At 35.9% G+C, this 22,088-nt stretch overlaps 1 protein-coding gene across 2 annotated transcripts in view; it reads left to right on the top strand.

Annotated features, from left to right (window-relative positions):
- The window catches only part of LOC113050626 (tyrosine-protein kinase RYK-like), a 45,563-nt gene extending 28,456 nt beyond the window's left edge, over positions 1 to 17,107 (top strand). Inside the window, exons 9-16 of one of the 2 annotated variants that reach the window (XM_026213802.1) lie at positions 261 to 386; positions 4,762 to 4,848; positions 5,963 to 6,032; positions 8,359 to 8,491; positions 10,653 to 10,762; positions 12,003 to 12,162; positions 15,187 to 15,323; positions 16,044 to 17,107. In XM_026213802.1, coding sequence (XP_026069587.1) covers positions 261 to 386; positions 4,762 to 4,848; positions 5,963 to 6,032; positions 8,359 to 8,491; positions 10,653 to 10,762; positions 12,003 to 12,162; positions 15,187 to 15,323; positions 16,044 to 16,155 — 935 coding nt within the window. In that variant the 3' untranslated portion in view covers positions 16,156 to 17,107. The remainder of the gene's footprint in view (positions 1 to 260; positions 387 to 4,761; positions 4,849 to 5,962; positions 6,033 to 8,358; positions 8,492 to 10,652; positions 10,763 to 12,002; positions 12,163 to 15,186; positions 15,324 to 16,043) is intronic. The other variant, XM_026213804.1, reaches the window with a different exon arrangement.
- Positions 17,108 to 22,088: the final 4,981 nt, after the last annotated feature.

The raw sequence follows: 22,088 nt of genomic DNA, 5'->3' as shown, positions 1-22,088 counted from the left end.
CAGTTAAACACCAAAACGTTGTGCAAGAGTGACGCCGCAGTATTTGCCTTTGGCAAAGCTGGGGTTTCACTTAATTGATGAGGTGTCTAAATAGTTCCAGTTGTTAAAATAACACCACAAACCTCTTTCATTCCATGAATCACCTTTGTTTTGATTTATCTGTAATTAGACCGGCTTAATTAGTTCTAATGTGAATTGTTAACACTTATTTTAATGCAGCGTTTGTGTGTGTGTGTGTGTGTGTGTGTGTCTGATTTCAGGTTATCCCTCACTGCGGATAGAGAAGAATGACTTGAGAAGCGTCACTCTCCTTGAGGCCAAGGCAAAGGTCAAAGACATCGCCATCTCCAGAGACAGAGTCACACTACGAGATGTCTTACATGAAGGTATCTAATCCCACAAGCCTCATAGACGCACATGGAAACCACAGCAAGTTAATACTGCTTTTGAAAGACTGGATTCTTAGTAGCTGTGTTTATCTCCATGCCACTGAAACGTATATATTTCTAATAGTGGTTCTTTTGAACGGCTAGTTCAACTGAAATTGCATCATGGCAAACAAATGCGTCAGCATCATTTGTCCGCTCAGCTTGAGGTTAGACACTTCCCCCTGCAAAATAATTTTGTTGGATCACACAAGAGTTGTGCTCCAGCGGGAAATCTGCACACAAGCACTTAATTGGAGTCCAAACAGAAAAGCTCTCTGCTGGGCCTTGTGCCAGCACAGCTTTCGGCTTCCACAGAAGATGTTGACACAAATGTCATTAGTCACATAAGCTATACAACATAGACAAAACTGTGCGTCAAGAACCCGCCTTATTTGACATGCGTTCTTGCAAAATCTCAGTGCAGTAAATCCCCTATGTAGCACCTTTTTTCCATTAGTGGGACTTTCTTCATGTACATGTGGCCACAAGCTTGATGAAGCTGATTTATTATTTATAAGAAATTGTGTTTTAAGTGCTGTCTTGGCAAACTAAAGCTAGTTAATCTGATTAAACCAACTGTATTGGACATTTGGGGAAATGTAGGATTTATTATTAATATAAATATATTTTAGTTGCTTTTGTGTGTTTTTTTGTAGATTTTTTTTATTTTTAATTTTATGACCAGCTCAATATGATTGAATTGAATGGCCTTTATTTGAAGTGCAAATTTCAAAGTTATTTTGCTTATTAAATATTTGCTGCAACTGTTATGTGGTAATATCAAGGTCAAAAACACAAGAGCGCTGTTCGTTTTAAAATGAACGGTTTTCTTGTTGTCTCAAATCGTATTACCTTTACTGCAGTTCAGCAAAAAAGAGAATTTTCGAAGAATATCCTTGTTGCCGTTTTATGTAAATGAGAAATAAGGGCTGTCGAGCTCTGAAATGGCTAAATAAGCAAATGGTTCAAAAATCTTGTAAAGTCATACATTGATATCTGTGTGTGAAGCTTAGAACGAAATTGACGTGTTAACGGTTTTGTTTTTTTGTTTTCGTTTTTTTTTTCTGCTATTGATTATTTGTTTATATGTCTGATAACTTATATTCAGAACATATTATTATAATTTATGATATACATCATATTTTTCAAGAATGAATTAACAGAATAACATAAGTAGCAACAACATAAACAGTAGGATAAATCAAGTTTGATGTTTTCGAATGGAGGAGATAAAGGATAAGGGACTCTATCTGCTTTGCATAAACGTAATCATTAGTTTTAAACTATAGTTTTGAAAGGTTTAGGTGTTGAAGTTGAAGAGTAAAGCAAAAGTTACATTTTAAAAAGTAACAAACCAGAAAATAAAATTGCTTCATTTTTAATGACATCAGAATTATTCATATTTTTCTTACAGTTTAGAATAGATTATGCAACATATGCTAACAGCATTTTATGTGTGTGTGTGTGTTAACCATTTGAGGGGTTTTGCAAATGAGGAGAGCAAATGTTTATCTGATGAACACGTTTGTTGTCACCCAACAAATTTAACACATTTATTACAATACATTACTTAGCAAATGAATCTCCATTGAGCTGTAAATACATAGTATGATATCTAGTTGTAATTATTGCAGATCATTGACTGTTCTGTGAACTGACTTGATTGAAAACATTTGAATGACGTCATTGTAGGGCTGGGCGATATAAAAAAAAAATGATATCTCGATATTGTTAACATTTTTACGATATTCGATATATATCTCGATATGTTTGCATTGCATTTAAATAATAAAAAAAACATGATTTTCTTTTGCCAATTAAAAAAAAAAACTATTTAGATTAAACAGCTAATTTAAGCAGTTTAAAAAATCTAGACCAAGAGATCACTTACTGCTTTTTATTAAATGAATACATGTAGGCCTATATGTAACTGAAACAGTGCAAATTAAGTACAGAAAGTGCATTCTGTCAACTTTTTAGTGCATGCAATTCACAATTTAAACTATCCAACTGGGATAAGTATTTTATTTTCATTTTTTCAAGTTTTTAACACAAGTCTGTCAACTGTCTGTGGTTTTAAGAGAAGCTCTGTGGCATGAAACTATGTTCCTACTGACACTAAAAACCCTCTTAGATGGGGAGCTAGTTGCTGAAGCACATAGCTATTTCTTATATATAAATATATATAAATGAATACGAAAGACTTTTGCATTCTCTCTGTCTATATTATTGAAACTGGTAAACATATCAGTGAAATTCCCCTGTAGTAATTCCAAATGGCCATAGCCTATGTTTCTCTATTCAAACATCAGCGGTCGAGTAAGTGCATTTATTTTGCGATCACAAATGCAAACCATACAGTTGAGATCTCACAACAGAACACAGACCGGCTGAACGACGCTTTCATTTGATCGCTCAATTCCAGCTTGTTAGTGGTTTCAGATTATCGTCGGCGGCTCTTCCGCAATGAGGAGTGAGCACGTGCGCATGGTTGCCAGATTGCTTAAAATAAGCAAACACCGGGCAGAAAATGTATCCTTGTAACAGTGGAGCTCTGATTCGGAGACTTAAACTCTTGTTATCTGGCAACCGCTATCATTAAAGCTCTCGTAGTAGAGGGGCGTAGAGGAGTCAGCAGTTACAGGTTCCTTTTTTGGACATTCGGAGCTTTCTTTTGGGAAAGTATGCTTGAATTTGAAATATTCGATATTCCCGATATATTCAAATGATGTAGGGAAACTTTGCCTTTTTCTTGTAAAACACAGTGTATGTCTTTATTGGTGACTAATTTGAACAGGTTAAGACCATCAGTTGATTCCGAGCACAGAACATGTCTATAAAACATTACATCTCAGGACATGCTGTGCTTGGTTTCTTAACAAAACTTAAGCAATCAGTTAAACGTCTACCAAGAAATTCCCCAGTCCAGCATAATGACCACGGCTGTCTCGAGTTTGACTGCAGTTTTCCTCTCACTTTAACCAGTTTATCATAAACTACCTTAAAGCAGCTGAAAGCTGTAACGGAAACCCAGACAGTTGCATCATGTATAATGCAATGTTTTTCCTTTTTTTTTTTTTTTTTTTTTTTTTTTTTTAGGTTAGATGCAATTGCATTTGTTGTTCTCCATTGCAACAAAGAAACACACAATCCATGGAACATTTGGACAATACTTTTTACCAGGACATTTCTATGAATTCACTTAAGAACATTTTTATTACATCTGAATAATGAATGTCAAAGTATAACCGCTATATCTTGCTACTTACATTACCAGCAAAATTTTTGGACATGCCATCAAGTTCATCAAGCCTGTGAAATTACATTGCTTTCAAGAAATGTTAAGCAAATCACCACTCGCCTCTCTTTGTCAAGATAATAGTTCTGTAAACTCATTTTAAGCTTTAAGGCCAGTGTTCTGTTCCTTTGTCCTACCATGTCTGATTTCCCTTCCTCCCACTAAAACGATGGGTAGTATAATTCAACAAGGAAAAATGCTACTGTAAAGTCGCTACTTGCTCTCAGTTATGAATCATATTGAATGAGATTCAGTGTATGCTGGCTGCTTCTAGTCAAACCAAATCTGCTCCTCCTGATCAAATAATAGACTTAAGGTTTTAAAGGTCATGTGTACCACATACGTACAGTATTGCACCTCACATAACTTTATTTCACAAAATGTTGTGACCATTTTCCCTAAAGCTCTTTCAAAATTATTGGTCTTGCATGCATTTGTGTTCATATTTGAATGGAGGACAACTCAACAGTAATCACAAGCAGGAATTAAAGCAGACTTCTACATCAGCAAGCTGACTTGGGGTAAGGTGGCATGTTATGACAAGCATGGCAGCACGAGAGGGAAAAAAGGATCAGATAAGAGGGTAGATAATGTGGTGCTGGCCCCTATCAATAGTAACACTACCCCAAGTCAGCCTGTTTTGAGTTTCAATGATCTGTAAGATGTGCTGATCCATTACATTCTTAAGTGTCATCTGAGTTTATGGCAGCTGCAGCTATGTCAAACAGCAGTCCTGCGCCTGCTGGTATTTACATGCTATGTTTATTCTCTGAGGTCATCCAGGATACCCGTTCATACCTGCTGTGCTTTTCACCATGCAACAGTTGGCATGTTGTTTTATCCCAAAGAAAAGGAGCACATATAGCAAGATAGATGTTTGTTCTTTTCATGATGTTTAAAATAATAATTTCAATCCTTTAACCCTGACACTGTTCATTGAAACAGATTCACTGAGACTGGTTCATTTCTTATGTGAGACAGTTCATGTATATTTATGTACACTGAGATTTCATAATGGGTTTTTTTTATCCTAAGGGACCTTTGGCCGCATTTTTCATGGAGTCTTGCTTGACGAGAAGGACCCAAGTAAAGAGAAGCAAGTCTTTGTAAAAGCAGTGAAAGGTAAATCCTCTTTTAACTCTCATTTGATGCCTCCCTTGTGTACACTTTCTAAAATGAACCATTTAAAATAACTTTCCCAACAGGATTAGAACTATTTTCTCTGGAAAATCATGAGGGATTGTGATAATGAGCCTCGTTGTGAAGTTCCAAAGTTCATAATACATATGTGAAACTGGGCTGTTTTGATAATATTGATAATATAGTTCTCTGTTATCAGTTCCTCTAGAAAGTGTAAATGCCATGAGAACCTTCAGCCCTTCCTGTCACACCGCTCACCCCTTCATTTGTACTTGGGCCCTGTTTACCCAGCGCAGGACTGGTGCCAACCACCAGACAATGCCACTGTACCAGCCTCTGCTGGGCCAAGCTGTTCAGTTTCCACCCCGGCTCTTGCCCAAGGGGACAGGAAACCATACACGTTACCCATACTCTCCAAGCATCTGTCAAAAGCTGTTCTCCAAGATAAAGCCAGACCTCTGTGAACTCATTCAGCTAGCAATCTGTGAGACTGGCTGAAAAGGCATTAGGCTTTTAAGAGCAATCAAACTTTGACACTCACTTGATTTAATGTTCTTTAAAAGGATAGTTCACACAAAAATGGGTATTTTCTTACCCACATGTCATTACAAACATGTATGGCTTACTTTCTTTGAAACTCAAATGGTGAATCTAAGTAAATCCTGCCTAACTTTTTCTTTATAATGAATTTAAAGTACTGGGGCTCCAAAAATGCTGACAAAATACAGCTTAAATGTAGTTCATATGCCATATAGAAAACATTGTGCGGGGAACAATCTAAACCTTTAATGACCTTTTGCATTATTTTTGGAAGTTATAGTCCCTGTAAAGAGTGATAAGAGTTAAATTAAATAATGACACAATCTATTAAATTTGACAAAATGTTCAAACATTTCCACTATCCTTTAGTGCTGCTTGACAATAAGGATCTAGCTTTTTTTCAGGTGTGTGAGGGTTCACTTACTTTCTCATTTTGATTGCTGTGTGGAGAGATAAGACTTTGTCAGTCAATTCTGTCAGGTTTCCCTCACGACTGGGTTGTCCAGGTTTGCAACACATATCCCTGACACTTTTTTTCTTGATTTTTGCTGTGCAGATCATGCCTCAGAAGTACAGGTGACCATGATGCTTACAGAAAGCTGTAAACTACGTGGCCTTCACCACAGGTGAGTTACAGCCACCATGTGGTGCTTTCTTGACGCTTATGCAAAATCTGCCACATCATTCTCCCTTTATACCACATATCACTGGTTTTATATTTGCTGTGTGTGTGTGTGTGTGTGTGTGTGTGTATGCATGTGCGCTTCGGATGCTAGTGGTGCAGAAATTACACACCTTTAAACAAATCCTTTCATATATGAACAAAGCTTGTCATAGATGTGTTTTGAATCACAGGGGACCTCAATGTTTCTTACATACTGAGTAGGGAATATCTGTAGAAGTTCACTTCACTTACCAAAAAACCCCTGTAGCGTCATCAAACAGACAAGCTGATTAGAGGTTTTGAGAATGATGACATAATATGCTTGTGTATATAAATATAAATTACCATACTTTCTTGATGGTTAAATTACCCTGTGCAAAGTGGAAGCATGTTGTGTAATGTTTGAATGTTGTTACAGCAATATGATGACCACAGTTGCAGCTATGACACTACACTGACTACTGATCTGCACACTTCCTCTACTGTGTGAATTACTGTCTTTCTCTGTGTTCTTTCTTCTGCGTTCTGCATTTCTGATGAACTATTCTTATAAATCAACTTTGTGCTCTCATATCATTGTTAACTACATCTATCTCTAAGACAAAAACTACAGTGTAAATAGATCACTCAAATTAACTTCACAAATCCAGCAACTAGTTGTGCTCTGGTGTGGGCTGTCTGACAAGAGATCTGAGCAAATCCAGTTCTGGATCCAAGGCCTGGACATTTATCATTTAATAATATATAGGCCTGCCGGTACCACATTGGTAGGATGACCATATGCGCCGTTCATACGGGACACGTCCCAGCCAGGATTTTAATAATGCCTAAAATATCCAGGTTTTGGCTATTTGCACTGTGCAGGTTGATCATTGTGTAACATTCATGACAGCAAAAAGAGCAGAGCAGACGGCTCTGTTTGTTCGTTCATTTGACTTGAAGCATTGTGGCGCACTGTTTTTTTTTTGTTTTGTTTTTTTTTGGGATTTGTGTGCAGCGATGCTTCAAGTCAATCGAATGAACAAACACATGCGCATATTTGCATCGCTTTGATCGTTCTCTCTAGATCTCACCTTCTCACACGCAGCACCACGATTGGTTGATTATGTGCAATATCTGCATGTTGTTGGTCAAACTGCTCTGGATGTTTTAGGCAATATTAAAATCCTGGCCGGGACGTGTCCTGTATGAACGGCGCATATGGCCACCATACACATTGGTTATCTGTTATAAACAGAAATTAAATTTTTTCATATTTATCGGTAATTTATATTAAGAGTAACTTGAAGTGAGTCTTCAATGTAAAGTTGAACATTTAAATAAAATAAATTTTTATTGTGCCTAATGTTGTGATGACTAAATTCACTTGTGGCGTTTGTTTTTTTGTTTTGTTTTATTTTAATATCAGCCAATTATTGACCATTGGTTATCTTTTTATTGATGAGAACTACTGAAAACTGCTGATCTAAATAGTAAAAAATATTAATACTGAAAAAATACCATATTTTCCGGACTATAAGTCGCACTTTTTTTCATAGATTGGCTGGGCCTGCGACTTATAGTCCAGTGCGACTTATATATGTTTTTCCCTCATCATGACGTATTTTTGGACTGATGCGACTTATACTCAGGTGCGACTTATAGTCCGAAAAATACGGTACTAACAACATAAATATACTGTTGACATGAACAGGAATGAAAATGAAATTTTAAACTGAATACTAATTTTGTAATCCTGGTGTTCATCTATGAGCATGTTTGTTTTGTATCATTTCACGTTATATTTAATATAATTTCCTCTTCATTCAGAATAATTTTCATGATATTAATATAGCGGCGGTAGAACAGCCCTGAGGTCAAATTCTCTGTTTAGATTTTACTGTTTGCCATTTGGGATGGGCTCAGACCCATGTCCTGTCCTGAACGTTTCCAGCTTTGTAGTCACTCAGACCCGCGTCTGAGGTTAAACGCTCAGCACAGCCCATGGCATACATTTTTCCTTGTCCCAAATGAATCGCTGATTAAAATAGTCTTGTGCAGACCTAATACCTTAGGATAACATGTCACTTACTGTCTACTTTGTGTCTCATTGCTAGTGAGAATCTAGTAACAGTAAGTCATTTATCTAATGCTTGTTTCCATTGTGTCTACCACATTAAATTTGCTGTGTACTTGTTTTGTGTTTTACTGCAGAAATGTGTTTGAAGTCTTGGCCTTTTCCTGCCATTTGTCCTTTTACCTACACCGACAAAGTTGAACCTATTTTTCCCTGGTCTGTTCATTCTTAGGAACCTGTTACCAATCAGCCATGTGTGTATAGAAGATGGTGAGAAGCCCATGGTCATGTTGCCCTATATGAACTGGGGAAATCTTAAGCTTTTCCTGCGCCAATGTAAGCTTGCTGAGGCCAACAACCCACAGGTGAGACATTTTATTATTGAAATGCCATTTGTGCTTTGAGGCATTGGGTAAAAACTACTCCCAATATATAATGCAACAGCTAAACTGTATCCACGTTTTCACAGAGAGTGATTATTCTGATTAGTGTAAATTCAGCTAATACTAAGTAGTGCAGTGATACTCCATACTAGCCATAAATCAATCTGAGGCAGGTGTTCTTATTAGAAACCCTCCAGCAGAACGCCTGGAGTATACAGATTATCATGATTTAATTGCTTTCTTCTGAACAGTGAATTCATTGTGCAGATCCTCAATCAACCATGATAGGTGCTTTACAGTCATGTACTGTTCACAATCGAGCCTTTACGATGTTAACCCTGGGCAGTCTTTCATTCAGCTGCCACTAAACCATCTTCAAAGACAAGATCACATACTCTTTTGTTCGATCAGTCAGACCAGTGTATTCTAAAAATGGTTAGCTGGGTGCTTTAAGCTATCAATTTTTCCTCTTCAAGACCAAGCTTGTTGTGACAGTGTTTTTATACTTCCTGCATCAATCTTCAATTGTTTTTGGAAAAACATAAGTCATGTAAACTACCCATGCTTTAGATAACACCCTGCATTTTGGACACTGAAAGTGGATGATTTATTTTAGTTTTTACTGCCAAAGTTTGCACCTGAACTGAATCTTAGATGCATGTCTGTTTGCTGCCTTCTAGGGGTGTGCAAAACTGCATACTTCAAAAATGCCTCTGTGTGAATGACTAGTCAGCCTTAAGGAAGCACTGTATAATTAGGCTGGTTTAGGGTCTTGTACCCTGTCCACCAGATGCTGATCAAACACCTGGACGGAGCCAGACCGAATGGAGCAGTATGAATGAACTCTGTGACCTGTTTTTAAAAGTTAGCACCCTAGGGAAGCACAACAAATGTTTGTCTGCACGTAGACCAGCATTTAATAAAATCAACAAATATAAATGACTGAAGAAATTACAATTTAAATTGTCACTAAAGAAAACAGTCTATTTGAATTATAATAATATTCCACAATATTACTGTATTTTTGATTGAATAAATGCAGCCATGGTGAGAATAGACTTTTAAACCATTGTATATCCGCCAGTTTTGTATATTTTACGTTTTCTATAATAGATTACCTTTGCAGCCAAATTCATATTTTCCATATTGTACATTAAAAATGTGATGTCTAAATTAACTTTTATCTTTTTAAAACAGTTGCTTTTTTTTTTAGCATTTTATTTATTTATTTTTCTTAACTTTACACTGTAATATTGGTCATATATTGGGTACTGGTATATTTTAATATCTGTGAATTTTTTTAATAAAACAAAATGATTGCTTTCAAGGGATTTATTGCAAAGAACAATAAATTGGAGTCTTGACTTCTCAAAAAGGGGTTTAGTGTGTTTACAGTCATACACTTGCTGTTTAACTGTTGGCACACTAAAGCACCGTCTCTCAGAGAAGATACATGTCTAAATGGATCCCCCCTTAAGACATGACAGCTAAGTTTTTAGATTTACTAGACACTCGCTCTCATTGACCCATCCCTGCCTTCTATGTACTACATTCATCACTCTTACCCAATTCTCACTGAACAAACAGGAATGAGCATGCACCATCAAACTCATGTGACACCTGAGTTGGTCATACACTGCAATTATTTTGTTCTAAAGCCTTGTGTATAGTCCATCTGAAAAGCCTTTCATTTAGAGAAGATTGTTACAGCCTTGTCATTTAGCACCCAGGGTTTCTTTTTGTGTCTGACTTAAGATAGATTATACAAGGATGAGGATGCCTGAAGTTGAGGCAGTGCCTCTAAAGAGTTAAAGCATTAGTGTTTGGCTTTGCATCTAGGTGCGGAGAATGTTTATGTTTAGTGAGGTAACTGTCATTACATCAGACTTCAGACTCTTCATACCAAATGAGATTCAACAGAGGAACTTGTTGCTCCATCAAGTCTGGTTTCCTAAGAGGTGAGCCGTGACCACAAGCGTCTGTGTATCCACTTGTCATGTGTCCCGCATTTTGTGTCTTTTGGTTTCTCTTGCTGGACCTCTCTAATTAAAATGTAAACAATTTCTTAGACTCCAAGTGACACTTAGAATGTTTCTTGGTCACATAATCATTTTGTCCTCTCTCTCTTGTTTTACCCACATAGGCCATCTCTCAACAAGACCTGGTCCACATGGCAATACAGATTTCATGTGGGATGAGCTATCTGGCACGGAGAGAGGTTATTCACAAAGACCTGGCTGCCAGAAACTGTGTGTAAGTGCCATTTGACCTCACGGTCTCCCACTATTTACCATTTTACATCAACTATCCTTCATGCAGGAGTATATAGCTGCACTAAGTGTTACATATTGGCATTGGCTATTAAATGGGTCATATAATGTTGCTAAAAAGATCATTATTTGGTGTAATGAAATGTCTATGCGGTTTAAGGTAAAAAAAAAAAACTAATTATTTTTCACATTACTGTATTATTTATTATTGTTTCTCCTCTATGCCCCGCCTTTTTGAAACACATTGATTTTTACAAAGGCCATCATACTGAAAAGTGAGGTGTGCACTGATTGGCTGAATACCTCAAGCGTGTGACAGAAATGTTACGCCATACCATACTGATGCCGGTTCAAAAAAGTTAATAGGTTCTTTTAAGCCCTAACATAATGACATCATTTGTGATGATGTAATGATATCAAGCCTATCGTCCCCGGGCCGGGATAAAAATACACATTCAAATATATAGAGTAAGTAATCATAACTTCAGTCAGTTTAACCATAATAATGATCTGAAAAGTTTACAATTAAGTTACAAGTGCAGGCAGTGATGTGCATACAAGGATTTATATCTTGAAGATTTAAAGTGAATAAATTAGTTGTCATCAGCGCAGAAACCATAGTCCACTTGCTATATAATCCATTTGGATTTATTTGTTATTAAACTTACATTTCGACAGATTGCTCTTCATTCAAGTCGTAGGCAAGTGCATTAATTGTTTTTTTGCTCACAGAATGATCCTCAAATACTGTATCTGTACCCCTTATTTCATACACAACAAATTGTGAGTCCTTTGCATTAGTGTTCTGCCCTAGGAATGTCTATAAATACGCTTTTTTTGTATTTGTGGATTCTTTTGAGACAGTAATTCTGCAGCCTTAACTCCCAAATGTGCAGAAGCCTATCTGTATATTTTACGTATGGCATGAAGTAGGCGGTCAGACATGTGCAGAGGAATGGCGATCTGAATGGCGATCCACTTCAAGCACCCGGATTTGTTTTTCAACATTATTGTGACCAATATTTGGACTTTCATCATGTGATATTTATATTTTTTGTTTTCATTGGGTACATGTCTGTCTTGGTCTTCTGTGCACAAATTGTGCAAATATATTTTCCTTTGTGTAAGGCTGTACAAAAAATTGAATGCGATTTTCATCTGCATCTTGTCAAGGCACTCCTGTGATCACAAGTTTTGTATTTTTTTTGTATTTTTTTTTTTAGAATTGATAACAGTATGCAAGTGAAGATCACAGACAATGCGCTGGCCCGTGATCTCTTCCCCATGGACTACCACTGCCTCGGAGACAATGAGAACCGACCTGTTCGCTGGATGGCTTTGGAGAGTTTGCTTAACAATGACTTCTCTAGTGCCAGTGATGTGGTAAGAGTTGCTGCTCCTTTTTGCCTTTTTTGCAACAGGCTTTAACATGCACTTACATAATATTTTGTTTCATACCAGCAGCAGGTGTTCTCTAATTTGTTTTTCACTTCCTAAGGATATTTTGCCTATAAAATAATTTCACACCATTTTAGTATTTATATGGCACTGGTAAAATCACTATCATTTTTAACTAAGGTCCTGCACACTCATTCGTGGGCTTTCAGATTGTGTCCCAAATCCTGGTAACATATTTAAAATTGTGTAACTTCTTTGACGTCATACTGTCTTCTCCATCATGCTTTGTTACGGCTGACAGTTACAGTAAGCATGCTTCAGGTGCCCATGAACTTGTTTAGGCCTGTGACGTCAGCTGCGTGCAGCAATAACGCAGTTAACACACATTCGTGTTTCCCTAATATGATTATATTCCGAATAATAGTTCTGCAATAGGTACACAATCAAGTTTCAGAGAATTTCGCAAGTCTGCAAATACGTGTAGTGTAAGGTAAAGGGATAGTTCACTCAAAACTGAAATTTGCCACCATTTACTTACATCATTCCAAACTCTAAAGACTTTCTTTTAACAATGAAACAAATTAATGTTTTTATTAAAATGTGACCACTTTCTGTTTCTCCATTGGAAGACCATTACACCAGAACTTCAGTGCTACACAGAGTTCATAAAGATATTGTAAAAAACAAAGAAGTCTTCTGAAGAGAGATGATTGCTTTATATGAAGAACAGATTTCAATTTAGGCTTTTATTCACATATAAATATGATCAACGCATACATGGAGCACATCTAATATGGTAAAGGAAGATCAAATGTGCTTGCTTGACTCATGAGAACCAATGAAAGAAAAAAGAAAAAAAAAGAAAATCGTGACATTTTGCAAAGTATGGTTACCCATACTCAAAATTGGTGCATTTAACCCATCCAAGTGCACACACACAGCAGTGAGAAGTGAACACACTTTGTACACATACCTGGAGCAGTGGGCAGCTATATATCCAGCACCCAGGGAGCAGCTGGGGGTTCAGTGCCTTGCTCAAGGGCACTTTGGACATGGGTATTGAGGGTGGAAGAGAGCGCTGTTATTAACTCCTCCCTTCCTACAACTCCTGCCAGCACCGACTCAAACCGGCAACCTTTTGCTAACTAGTCCGGCTCTCTAACCATTAGGCCACTGCTGTCCCTGCCTGTACACATGAAGTTTATTCTTGTGCATAAAGCAAATATGGGTTATAAAAAATAATGTCTTGTTGATGCTTGTGAAGCATCAAAATTTGGGTGTAATTGACTTTCAGTGGAAGGACTGTAATGTCTTAGAATTCATGAAAAATATATTAATTTCTGCCTTGAAAATGGCTATACTATAGCACTATAGCTTGACTATAGCATTTGCATTTTGGGTATGGGAAATGGCAAAGCAAACCCCTGGTACATTTTTGTATTTCTGAGAGAAATGGATGGGGAAGAAACTTGTGTTTGTCTGGCAACACACTACACGCTCCCGTCTGTCTCACTCAAAGTGCCTATGAAACAACCCACCGTAGACAGTCAGGAAGTACTGAACGCAGCCTGGTCGCCTCATTAATGACACACCAGGCCAAAACCTGTCCGCGATCTGACCTCTGCGTACCTTCAAACTGAACAATAGTGGCTTGTGCTGCCCCCCTGCCAGGAACAATTGGCCTGGTATGGAAAAGTACTCTTGTTTATTGGGATACACTGGAGAATCGTTTACAATAAGGACCAGTAGTACAGGATATCAACCTCCCAGTGAAACATAAGACAAAATACCAGATCAGCAGTGGATGTCCACCTTGATCTGTGACTAATTTCCCTTAGCCTCTCAATGACCAACAACAAAAAAACACATTAAAAACGGACAACAGGTTTTTTATATATGTATGTAAAGAAGCCTGTCTGATTTTACATGTCTAGAAAGAAAAGATGGGCATAATTGTCTTTTAGTGAATAGGGAGGATAAATTTAAAGTGTCTTCTGGAGTCGTGTGTTGCCCTCAAGCGCAAATATCATTTTAATAGTTCTTTTACGGTTTAGCATTTTCTAGCACATCTCGCTGAAGAGCAGAAACATATAGAACGGTTTATAAAGTCACCCTATTGCGCTGAAAGGAATGCTGCTTTTTATAGTCCTGTTATTTTTATATCCAAGGTTATTGACGGGTCATCTAATCAACTTGATTGACTTGAACTTGATTTCTATCAAGAGCTGTAATTACATTAATTTGCACTTCATTAACTTTCATAGCTAATAATTTAGAACAAACAGATTTATGCACATTAAATGGGCATGTCTGCATTTTTTTTTTTTTTTTTGGTTTGAAGCGGCTTAAATGTCTCTGTGAACAAGCCGTGATTGTGTCCAAAATCAATGGAATAATTCCAGATTTCCTTCTTTTGTGTTACTGGAATGCTTTGTTTTCAGAACACTTCCAAGGGCCCTAAAATGGCTTAAAGGGGACCTCAAGGGGGTTTTATATTCATAAATATAATTTTCTCTTAAAATACTTATATAAATGAATAACAATATATAAACTTAAAATCAATAACTTTAATTTATACAAGTAATTTTTATTAAGGATTTTTTTTTTTGTTTGTTTATTAATGTTATGATTTTTTGATCACATCAAGTAGTAAAAAATTCAACAAATAATTGTGTTTTAATAATAGTGTTTTTAAAGATTTAGTGAATGTGAATATTTAAAAACTTTATTTTTCAAATCGTATTATTCTTATTTATACATACCTGGATTTTGACCCCCTCCCCACCCCTTTCTCCCATCATCTGTGAAACTCTCCAAGAAAATTCACAAATGTCCTGAATGAAGCTTCTTATAGGAATATCTTTCTGCATTGAGATACTGATCTGTATCTATTTGTTTACTAAATGAATGTCTGGCACAAGTGATCTCATCACTTGTTAAAGGGAGGGATCATCTTTCTCTTTCAGTCGTTCAATCAAGTCTGAGCTCTTGTGTGTTGTGTCCCTACAGTGGGCTTTCGGGGTTTCTCTGTGGGAGCTGATGACTTTGGGACAGACTCCTTATGTTGACATTGACCCCTTCGAGATGGCTGCCTATCTGAAAGACGGCTACAGAATAGCACAACCCATCAACTGCCCCGATGAACTGTGAGTTTGGTTCAAACATTTTACTTCTGTGTTTTAATCACATTCAAATAATTCTCTATTCCAAACAACTTCCTTTTCATGTACAGAGTTAATTTTGCAAAAGAAATGAACTCTGGTGAACCTGTGTTACTGAGTGACTGGCAAAGCTCCTGGAGTATCAGTAACAACGGTTTGCTTAAATCTTGATTATTTTGTGAGGGAACCGACTGAAACTTTAGAAACTGAAATGGCACAGTTTGATCGGAATATAACAGATGCCGGCTGTCTGCACAATCTGAAGCTTATCGGCATCCTGCAATAGTTAGGAAACAGGAGCCGTGGTGACCAGACCAGCAGGATTACAAAGCAACAAGGGATGTTGATCGTGTCAGTGACCCAAACACAGCAAGATTATTGTCTTCCACGCACTCGCCGCAACACAGTTTAGAGAATGCAGGAAAAGCTAATCAGCATTGGATCATAACTTAGCACTTTTCCCTCCAGAGTACAAGTGATGAATACATGTTCTGTGGTTTGCCTTGTGTGTTGGAAAGCCTGAATAAAAATAAGGTCATCTCAACTTACACTCAAGCCCTTTTCGAACGTTGCTGTCAGATGTGATCAAGACCAATGAGTCTGGAGAGATCAGGCTTTTTCTGTGATAAATCTCCTTTGGCTTCATCAGTCACTGACGTAATAAAAGGAGATATTTAGTTTAAGTGAAGATGTTCTCTGTTTCAGATTTGCAGTGATGGCGTGTTGCTGGGCCTTGGATCTGGAGGAGAGACCAAAATTCCAACAGCTCGTCCAGTGCCTCACGGAGTTCCACGCAGCTTTAGGGGCCTACGTCTAAACTCGCTCAAACCGGCCGAGTTGCCGAACAGCACTATTCCAGAGAGTGAAAGTTAATGCAGTGCCTTACTTTATATAAAAAAATTCAAATACCCATTTTGAAAAATGCTTTTATTTCATGCAATATGAAATGTGGCTTTGTTTGGAAGACGTAGATGTTGGAGGTCAATATCTTTTGTATATCACAGCTGCGTGAATATCAAGGACTACTTCTGATTCTCAAGAATATCATCCACACTTGTTTAATGCTGGTATTAAAGTGTCCACAGGAAGCTGCTGTTCACTTTGTTTCACAAAGAAGCTTTTTTTTTTCTTTTTTTTTTTCTTCATAATAGAAATGACAAGAAACTGACCTAAAAGCCCGGAAATTTCCTTTTGGACATTTTAAATAGTGCGCAGAGTAATGTGTACATATATTTTCAGTGAGAAGAGCTTCATCTCACTAGGTCTCGCTGCATTAGGTCTTGCATTTATTTGATTTAAAAACACAGTTTGGTGAGAAAACAGGTCTTCACTGTTCACAGCTATTTTAGAAGATGGCGGAGCCCTACAGCTGACCATAAGCTTTACCTCCTTCAGTTTTGAGGTGCTCATGGAGGTCTGAAGCAGCATGTTGGGATCCTTGCAAGTCAATCTGGACTTTTGTACAGGGTTTTTTCAGAGACCTATAGTTTTTGATGTTTGACTGTTCTGTGTCAGAACAATGCCTTCCTTGTATGTATAAATCTGTATGAATACATGGACAACTAAAGAATCGTGAGTCACTGTGAATATTTGAAGTGTACGGCCTAGACACCATTTTCAAATCCTTTGTGCTCAATCTACAGGCTCTTCTTTCTATCCTTGTGATCACTGCATGTTGACTTTTTTTAAAGGTTTAAAGTTTTTGTGTAAACTGAATTCATACCTATCAATTAAATGAGGCCTCTAAATAAAATGGGATCTCCGTTTTAGTGTTGGTGTTTGTTGCTTTTAATGCATTCTGGAGGATGGTTTTTGTCTTATACAAACCTTTTCACCCCCTCTACATTCTTGATACAATCGAAGCATCTATTTTTAGTGATCAAAGCTGTTGTGAACTGTTCTGAATGGAACTATTTTGTAATGGTTTCATGATAAGTGTTGTGCTCTTAATATGTGATAACATTGAGAGCGCAGCCAAAACATTATCAGTAACTTGTGAGCTGGCCAACTATATGTGCAATCTTTATTCACTTTTTCTGTTTTTATTCACTGATTCTGTCGGTGGACTATATTTTGGTTATAAATTTCAAATGTTATTACTGAATGCATTTCTGATGCCATTTTGACATAAAGGAGAACACATCTGTTTTATGTAATGCTGTAATGGAAAGCGGAGTACACTTAGAGTTCAACTGGAGTAGTGGCTTAGGAAGATTATCACCCTATTCAAAGATCTGTTCTCCTTTCCCTGGTTCTGACATGCTTCATTCTGTATTCTAACCAGTTTCATCTTTGCTAATGGCAGAAATCTATTCAACAAACGTGTCTTAAACTTATATGAAGGCATGCACACCTATCTACGTGCACAACATGCTGAGACAAAAGTCGCTGACACCATCTGTGACCTGCTGTCTGTGTCCTCCGGATATAAAATGTAGAAATATAAAAGATGAGATCATTTTTCTTGTATAACTGACTCGTATTAGCGTAACCCTTCTTTCTTTCTCCATGATAATTTTTCGAAAGAAGACACAGCGGGGAGCAGTTTTGTGCAGGTACTAGCTTACAACAAGCTAGATTTTAAGTAGATAATCACTTGAATACTTGTACAAAATTCTGTATTTTCTATTCTGTTAATGTCACTGTACTATTTATGTAGCATTTAATTTTTTTTATCGGAGCTCTTAATGCACTTAAATGGATATTTTGGTAAATGAAAAAGCAGTCATCAATTTACGCTCCTTCATGTCATTCCAAGTTTCTATGACTTTAGTTCATCTTTGAAATCCAAATGAAGGTGGTTTTGTTTTGTTTTTAATGAAAACTGAGAGTTCTGTCTCCATTGAAATTCCATTTCCCAAAACTTCTAAATGTTCATAAAGAGAGCATTCAAAAAATCTATACTGATAAAAATGATTTTGTAGTTAAGTAAATACTACATAAATACACATTTGATTTACATTAATCTACATTAAATAATTTAGTGAAGGCAAGACTTTAAAAAAAATTGGAAGTTGGAACATATAATTATCAAAGTTATGATCTCATATTTCCCATCATGCACTGGGGCACAAATAATTAAAAATGTTAAATTTTTCACTGTTTTTGAGTTGTATTTACACCGTTTTATGGTTGCTTTTGATGTTAGGTTAAGTAACTTACTGTTTTGTGACATCTGGAGTTAATTTTTCTACTCCGAATGAGCCATTTATACCCAAACACTATTCACTGATTATTACCTTAATTGTGTGTGGTGTACCAAGTATTGAGGTCTCTGTGTTTATTTGGGTAATAATTATATTGAGTGGCCAAATAATCTTAAAATAATAACAATCTGTCTATTTGCTTTAATGCAATATTTAAGTTTTACTTAAAATATATGTGTGCAAACCTTGCAAAAGAAAGAAAAATGAAGTGAATCTTGTTGTTTTATGGTTAAACTACTGTTTACTGTACTCCAAATTTTTTTTTTTCAGTTTAAGATAAACAAACAAACAGACCTTAATTGGATTGGTTCTTGTCCATCAAGCAAGTACAATTGAGCTTTTTTTCATATTGTATGTTCTCTCTTTATGTGTGTTGATCAATTAATGGTTTAAAGAAGAAAAAGGGTTAAAGAAAAAAAGACTGGTTTATTAATTCTTTTTTTTTTAAGGAGAAAAATGTACTATAGTATTTTTTTAGCATGATTTACAGATCACACATACAAACATTTAATTTAGTGTAACCTTATCTTAAAATATTATTAAAATAATATTTAAGATTGACAACATGAAAAAAAAATAAAAAATATAACATAAAATAAAAAATATGACAAAAAAAAAAAAATCACAATACAATTTTTCATATCGGTCGATATCGATCATCTTATTATCACAATAAATTTTAAATCTTTCCTTGTGAAAGCTGTAAAACCAGACCATTAATTGTGGGTTCAAATGCTTCACTTTTTTGAATTCTTTACACTTGGGATATAGATGCAAACTATGTTCATTGTCAAAAACAGTAACATCTGTAAAAACTGACAACCTCATTTTTATATGCTTTATTTGCGAACATTGTTCCTCATGTTTGTCAGCGTTGTTTCATCGGGCGTTTAACTACTTTTAATCACCGAGTCATTTGTGTTCTTAGCTGAATTCAATTATTTCACACTGGATCTCATAACACTGTTGTGGGCAACAAGTGCATCAGTCCTAGTGATCTCGCGCTGTGCTCCGTTTGAATGTTGAGTCGAGCGGATTAGTGACGCTCGTGTGGCGCGCTTCAAACGAGTAGCGCTGTTTCGTTCTGCTTTTGGCGTATAAACATTATTTTGAACACTTATCTTGTTATCGTTTTATCGTGGATTTCATATCACGATAATTATCGTTTTATCCCCCAGCCTACTTAATATTTTCAAATATTTAATCTTTGTCATTATTTATTACCAGGTTTTAACCATTTGTCAGCAATAAGTTTTTGTAAGAAAGTGAAAATAATTTAAAATATAATACAATTTAGTATAATCACATAGCCTATTCTTTTATTTTGTAAGCACAGGTCAGAAAACTATTTTGTACATAAATAGGCCTATGTCTGTTAAGCTGAATGACCATTGTTTGTTAGGCTACTTGGTATTGTAATGTTTTTAGTATTATTCTATATAATTAAATATTTATAATCTTAATAATATTCCTGAATGCGGAGTAAATGACAGCATAAGCAGATATTGAAAAATAACAAACATTTCATTCTACTGTTCTGGGCCATGAGAAATCTCAGTGCTAAGTGTTGCTCCTAACAAAATTAAAGGGTGTTTCCTCTTAAAATTAAATAAAAGATCCTAGTAAAGAAAAAAAAAGTAATTCAGAAAGCATCTTAACCCTTAAAAGAGCTCTTAAGGTCCAAAATTGTTAGGTCTAGGCTACCGACGATGACTTTTACGAGGCTTAAGAGTTTCTTTAGCAGTGGAGAAAATCAACGAAACATTTAAGAATGCAATAGCGCAAGAGATGAAAGTAATCACTACATTAACTACGACCGCGTTCACATTGTCAGTTTTAGGGATTGACAACCGCATTTCCTTAGTCTCGAAATGTCCCGTTCAAATAGCAACTTACTGTAGCTACAGTATAGTGTCTCGAATAATGTCTGTATAAACGTGCAATGAATTTGCGTCACGCACAGATCACAAAACTGACGGAAACTGCTCCAGTGAAGTGACTGGAACTAAAACCTTCAGATGATACACAGCTTATTTCTCCATCGCGGACAGTAACTTACAAAGAGTGAAACCAGACGTGCACTACAAGTTGTCCAGTTCATACAGCGCGTGTTTTCTGAGAATGCGGTTGTGAGTTCTGAAAATAGACATAAACGTGTTTGGAAACTGCAACTTTGCAGCAGTGATGATTTTGGTCTGTCACTTTCTACAAGCAAAGTGATCACACAAACAATTAAAGCACTTTCAGAACCTTGTGTCACTGTTAGATCCTGTCAAATACCTTAAGTACAAATAACACCATGGTAAATCAAATAAAAAAAGTAGGCCTATGTATATATAATGTACAAATAATGTATATGTACATATATGTGCGTGCGTGTGTGCTTTTATTATTATTATTCTTTTCCTGCAGAACTCAAAATAAGTTATTTAGAAAAATGCTGAAGCCTAAACAACTTGAACCTCACTGACTTTTTGCTTTATTGTTTTCCACAGATGAGAGTGAGTCATACAGGTTTGGCACAGTGTTATTAATGACCAAATAAATGGCACATTTTTTTGTTTTTCAGTAAACTTTCCCTTGAGAATAACTGACATAATGGAAATCTAAGCACTTTCTTGGAAACTTGTCAGAAAAGAACAATGTTACAACAACATATTTCAATGAGATAGAAGTGATGTCATATTTATGGCTTCCTCGGTGAGATCTCTTTTGTCAAATGTTACTCATTTCCAAGATTTGTGTTTTACTTGAATACAGAAGGACATACGGAACAAGGAAGACTTGGCCTAGGGAAGGCCAAATGACAATTTGTGATAAACCACTAAAGATTGAAATAAAAAGTTTTTTTTTTTTTTTTTCGATATAACTTGCTATACAGAAAATATCTTATCTTTCTGAGACCTTCTGTGCATAGTAGAGGAAATTGTATTTAAGTGATTTCTCTTGAGAACTTATGTCTTACACTTACATTAAGTCTGGATGTCCCAAAATACATGTTATTATGCATTTTGGGAGACAACACATGAATAGGGTAATAAATTATATTTCATTATTCCTATGAAATATTAGATATTATGAAAATCTTGCCAATTAATTTACTCCCATTATTATACTTCTTCTTTGCATTACATGTTGCCCCAAGAACACATACATATGCAAATTAGACACATTGTATATAACCTGAAAACTCTCTTATGGACATTTTTACACACACAAAACAAAATGGTAGGCTATATCAAATATATTTCATAACAGTTGAGAATCATCTTTATACAAAGTTTGGTATAAAAAAAAATCATGAAACCTAAGAAATGTATTGATGATTTTTTTTTCTTGTTTTTTTTTTTTTTTTGCCTATTCATGTTTATTCATGTGTTTTATTTAATTTTATTTAATTGTATTTTATTTTGGTTATAAAAATAGCATAACATATGAATAAAATATCATCTTTCAAAATGTTTATTTTTGTTTTATTTTTCTTATGCTCTAAACAATGTCATGACATGAAAAAACTAAATTCACGAAACTTTTTTTAATTATT

This window comes from Carassius auratus, chromosome 31 (assembly GCF_003368295.1).
Source record: "Carassius auratus strain Wakin chromosome 31, ASM336829v1, whole genome shotgun sequence".
Lineage (NCBI taxonomy): Eukaryota > Metazoa > Chordata > Actinopteri > Cypriniformes > Cyprinidae > Carassius > Carassius auratus.
Note: the sequence above shows the minus strand (reverse complement) of the source record. Positions and strands in the feature narration are given on the sequence as shown.